Below are 5777 nucleotides of genomic sequence, written 5' to 3'. Positions count from 1 at the left end.
TCTAACCTAACCTCTTCTACTCTAGGTTTCCCTCTAGACCAAGGAAGGTACTATGATACCAAAAATGGTGTAGCTCAAAGCAAGTAGCAGAAGATTACTCTGCGAAAAAAGAAAAAAAAATATCAATTACAAGTGACCTCAAATATAGAAAGGAAGGTACTATAATACCAAAAATGATGTAAGTCAAAACAAGTAGTTGAAGATTACTCTAAAAAAAAATTAAAAAAATCAATTACATGTAACCTCAAATATCAAAAGGAAGATACTATGATACCAAAAATGATGTAGCTCAAATCAAGTAACTGAAGATTACTGCCCCAAAAAAAATAAAAATAAAAAATAAAAAAAATTACAGGTGACCTCAAATATCAAAAGATATGTTATTCTTATTGCTTCGATTTCTGCCATAGAATACAGAAGATAACCAACACCAAAGCCACAACGTGGATCTCTATTAAATAGCTATCCAGCCGGCAACGTTAATAGCCTAAAGACCACTACTCAAAATAATAAAAAAAAATACATTCGCCAAAGTCAGTGGTCACAGAAGAAGAAGGTAGCTAAAGAACTGAAACAACAAGCAAAAATTAGAAAGTCCAAAATGGATATTAAAGGAGATGCTCCGAATAGGTTAAAGAAGCCCAGGGAATGGGACTACCATTAGAGGTTGTATCATATTTTCCTCTTGATATTTTCTATAACCAAAAGAAAACCAACAAACATTTGTCCAAACACATATGCATGGCCAACCAATGCATATTGTGCTATTGATTGGTTTGATATTGAGGTGTAATGCATGGCCAACCAATGCAATGTTTCAATATAGTTGTTTTGAACACATTTATATCCCCCTTGAATAATCGATAGGATTTTATAATATATGGTTCTTATTAGAAAGATTAACAATGAAAAAACCTTTGCGTTATTTCTTAATTCTAGTGACGCCTTCCTTTGAGGAGCTACAATAATTTTGGTGATGGCTACACAATCATTTTTCTTAGCTGCGTCATAAGTTTTTGGAGGTGATACATTGAATTTTCATTGGCAGACATTATTTTAATAGTTGAATGCTGGTTATAGGGGATTGCAATTTTCCATGGCAAGGTGTCTTGTTTCCGTTGCTCTTGGAATTAAAAACTTCTTCCTTTTTTACATTTGTACTATTTCTCTGTAGTTAACAGATTCCATATTATGATATGAATCTTTTTCTCCTATGGATTGCAATGACTTTAATTGATAATCATTCTATCTTAACTTGGTTATGCTTTTCAAATGCTTGTGCACCATGTTTTCAATAAGTGCACATATTTTAGAATTGCCCCATATTATTTATCCTTGGATTATTCCTTGGTTAGGATTGTATTCGAAAATATATCAAGAAAAATCTACATATTTTAGCCATCAAAAGTATTAACTCAATCTTTAAGAAAATTAAAAACAAAAAAATATGTTTCCAATCCAAGGACAATTGTTGTTACTATCTGAAAGCAGAACGTAAATGTTTCAAAATTGAAGTGTAGAGGAAACAACATTACATACACTAATAATTATTTGTAATTATTAATTTAGATGGTTTAAATATAATTATTTAAAATTTTTTATACTAATGCCAAATTTAACATAGTACAAAAACTTAAGTTTTCATTTAATCAGTATTAATATCAACATCTCAGAACACTTCTAATATCCTCTTCCAATTAAAAAAGTTTACAATAGAAATTCGTTGTACAGTGAAGGGTTTCTAGCTAAATGTGCTTTGGCTGGGTCTTATGGGAAGGGCTTGGGCTCTATTTTTGTGGAAGAGGAGGTCCCATGAAAAGAAAAAAAAGAATCTTTTCCAAAAATAAATAGCAGCCCTTACTTTTTAGGCATGCAAATTTGGGGTGGGGCTAGAAATTACTCCCGATGTTATCTGCCACTTGTCAAAAATTTAAATTTAATTTCTATAAAAAATAGTTTTCCGTGGAAATGAATTATTTTTATTTGTTTTTATTATGCACATCCTATAAAAGATATGCATGAGACCACCAGCCTCCTTAAATTTAGGGAGCTTAAATTTTTAAGCTGGACTACACTACAAAATTCACAGGACCACCAGCTTAAAAATTTTCCTAAACAATCTCAACAACGCCCGCTCTATTTTTTAGGAAGGCCCCCCTCCATGAAACCCCAACCTTAGATGCAAATCAGCTATGTTAAACTTATGAGAACTAGAATACAACCAACAAGAATGTTAAGATGTGTACCAATGGAAAGAGAAATGAATCCAAACACTACTATTTATTACGAAACTATGCATTTAAGCTTTCCTGTAAATCTGATAACTATTCCTCTCTAGCTATAAATCCTCATTGAGTTTCTCTACTCTCATTTTAAGTGCTTCCACTTCAGCAATGAGTTTCACGTTTTCCGAGATAAGCTGTTCTGAATCTTTCTGAAATCCATCCCTTTCTTTTGAAACTTTGGCTATCTCTGTTCTTAACGATGCCGGTTCTTTGAGACATTCTTGTAAGTCAGCTTGTAAACATTTGATGGTGTTCTCATTCCCTCCAAGCTGCAGATAAAATATATCATAGCATTAGTGGTAATGATACGAATGCTCTTTAAAAATGAGTGACATTCTAAATATAAACAATTGAAAGGGTGACGAAACATACCTGAACCACCAACTCTTTCTCTTTCTGGTTTGAGCTACTGAGACTATCTTGCAGGCTTTCAATGCTACTTCTCAAAACTTCTTGACCCCTTACCAAAGTTGCACATTCGTCCTGAAGTTGTTCTAAATAAACTGCATTGGAATATAATGTTTCTCTTAGAATCTTGACAAGTAAAGTTTCAGTTAGTTCTTGTTGCACTTGTTTGAACCCCTCCTCATTCTGAAATGGGAATTAAGAATATTAGTTGATAACACAAGTATGTTAATGCACAATCCTTCAAATAGAAAGTAGATATTTTATTGTCTTTCAAAAGAAAATTGTTGGATTTATATTACAATCTAAATAATCTATGATCTACCAATGTCCCCTAAAACTGTAAAACCTCAAAATAAGAAAATAAATAGTACTAATTACCTCGATATGTTGTTGCTCCTCTTCAGATGCCTCAGGATTTTCTATATCTTGCTTGAGAGATTCATCGCAGAATATATGAGATTTTTCTTGCAAGATTTCTTCTTGCATCCCCACACTATTCTTCCAAGATTCAACTTTTCTTCTTAAACTTTGAGCCATTACGTCCAATTCCAGGACATTATCCCTTTCTTGTAGAGTTGCTAACATACTCTTTGGATCTCCCCCTTCAATAATTTCACATGCATCAAAAGTAGACAAGTTCCTTTTAACATAATCCAGGAGCTTGAAAGAAGGCTAACATTTTCAACCAGCAGAGGGAATGCCTGAGCTTTCAGTTCATCAAGGCGGTCCCAAAGTTTTTGATCAAGTTTGATCAATCCAATGCTCGTACCTTTCTCTTTACTTTTCACCCTCTCCAGAAGGCTGGTGTTTTCGTGCCTCAGAGCATCGGCTTCCCACCTGCAATTCTCTAAATCCTTGCGTAAGCCATGTTCTACACCAACCAACCGGAGTTGTTCTTTTTGTAGCTCGGTGATACCAGCATCTTTGTCTTGTGGAACATTATTTATATCATTGTCTAATTGTAACCACAATTCACCAATTGTTCTTTCCTGATTTGTACACAGTTGCTGCAATCTGACGACTGATTTCTGTAACTCAGAAGTTTCCCTTTCCTTTTCCCTCAAGCTTCTCTTGTTTGAATCTCGGTCATCTTCTGCTTGTTTTGTTTTCTTGATAGATTCTGACTCCATGACTCCACAAAAATGCTACATGACTCCACAATCTTCTTTCCCTGTTTTTTTAAAGATTTTATTTCTTTTTTTTTTCCAAATTTTAAGTGCATCTCATAGTCAGAATCTGCTTATTTTAAGTGCATCTCATAGTCAGAATCTAGTCAGAAACTACCCGATCCCATTTTTCGACATCATAGTAAGGTTTAATTCTGCTGAGGAGGTTTCATCAAAAGTACCTATGTGGATTTGTCTTCCTAGACTCCCACTTGAATTATAGAGGGATTATATTCTTCATTCGATTGCTCTCCTTCTAGGCAAGCTTGTGGGATCTGCTACTCAAACTTGAGCTAAAAAGGTAATTTCTTATGCTCGTATCTATGTTGAGATTAAATTAAATAACTCATTACCAGATTCTGTAGAGATTTATCTCGGCTCCTCTTCCTATGTTCAACAACTTGACTATGAGATGCTTCCATTTAAATTTCATATTCCGCATGCATATTGCCATTTACAATGAAAGTATCCTTAATTCAATCCAGTGACAACGACTACTACTGCTCCTTCAGACTCTAATCCTAAGAATGATAAGGGGAAGGCTCCTATGGCTGAGAGGAATACAGATAAAGAGGGTTTTTTTCTTGTCAAACCTTGAAATAAGGGGAGAGGGTAGAAGAGAACTCTGAAGGATAGGCAACATGACGAGAACTTTAATTAGTTCAACACTTTGGAAGATCTAATCCAGGAAGAGTGGATTTCTATGGAGATGTCATTTGGTGCAAAACCTTAGGGTATGGTTTTTTCTAAAGACTAGGGGAACAATGACAAGAATTTGACTTTGGTGGAGTCGCAAGAGGTCTAGATGGATACTGACTTACCCTATCAAATTCTTGATGTTCTCATTCCAAGTGATTCCCAGGATAGGCAAAATGTTGCTGATGTTTAGGTTCAACTCTTATCAGATCCTATGAAGGAGGGATTGGATCCAAGGAAAAGCAGTCGATCTTCTCAAACCTTGGGTTTGCATCAAAAACCCGTCAAGAAAGGTTCTTCGGAGAATACCTCAAAAGAAAGTCATAATCCAGACTAGGTGAAAGTTAAGTTAATGGGGGAGACTCTGGTTGAATCTAGGCCAGTGAAGATTATTGATTCTCATTTCTCCCATCGCCATAAATGTTTGTCATATCTTGGAATGTGATGGGTATGAATAGAATCCCTAGACAAAAGGTTATTTTTAAGTTAATTGAATCTCTTTCTCTAGATATTGTTTTTATTCAAGAGACTAAGTTGATAGTGGATGATCTACTCAACAAAGCGCCTAGAGTTTGGTCCTGTGGGATGTGTCAGGATATTATTACTTAAGGTAATTCAATGGGTATTGCTTTTTTCTGGAACCGAAAGAAGATTAGTTCCCTATGGTGGATCTCTAGTTGCTCTTCTATTTTTTTGATTGCTTCTAGTATTGATTCATGGAAAACTTGTCTCGTCACTAGTGTTTATGCCCCAATTGATATCTTGGGTAAGGCATAGCCTTAGAGTCATATTATATATGTGCTCTATTTATTACCTCTTCTCCCATGGGTTGTTGCCAGATACTTTAATGTTGTTTCCAGATTGGAAGAGAAATGAGGTGGAATAATTTCATCTAGATTGGTTTATGGGTCTCCTCCAAGATAATATTGCTTTCTTGAGCTTGATTGATGTGAAACCTAATAATGGTATCTTCACCTATAACAATAGGAGAAGTGGTGAGTAGGCTATTTCTAAAAGGCTCGATACATTTCTTGTGTCATTCTATTGGTTGGGGTTTAGGTGGTCTACCAATTTTGAGATCTTGGATTGGAGGGGCTCTGATCATTAATTAATTAAACTCTCTGTAGTCTCCTTCTGATTGTCAAAAACATCCCTCTTTCAAATTCCAAATTATGTGGTTGCATGATCTCTCTCTCTATAAATTGGTGGCAAGAAGGAAAAA

General features: G+C 34.9%; 1 protein-coding gene across 1 annotated transcript; it reads right to left on the bottom strand.

Annotated features, from left to right (window-relative positions):
- Positions 1 to 2338: 2338 nt before the first annotated feature.
- LOC131859304 (uncharacterized) lies at positions 2339 to 3823 on the bottom strand. The gene is made up of 4 exons (XM_059212898.1): positions 3463 to 3823; positions 3072 to 3295; positions 2658 to 2876; positions 2339 to 2554 (listed from the first exon to the last, which is right to left on the bottom strand). The coding sequence occupies exons 1-4, from the start codon at positions 3821 to 3823 to the stop codon at positions 2339 to 2341; spliced, it is 1020 nt and encodes a 339-aa protein (XP_059068881.1).
- Positions 3824 to 5777: the final 1954 nt, after the last annotated feature.

This window comes from Cryptomeria japonica, chromosome 10 (genome assembly GCF_030272615.1).
Source record: "Cryptomeria japonica chromosome 10, Sugi_1.0, whole genome shotgun sequence".
Lineage (NCBI taxonomy): Eukaryota > Viridiplantae > Streptophyta > Pinopsida > Cupressales > Cupressaceae > Cryptomeria > Cryptomeria japonica.
This window is presented reverse-complemented; position numbering and strand designations above follow the sequence as displayed.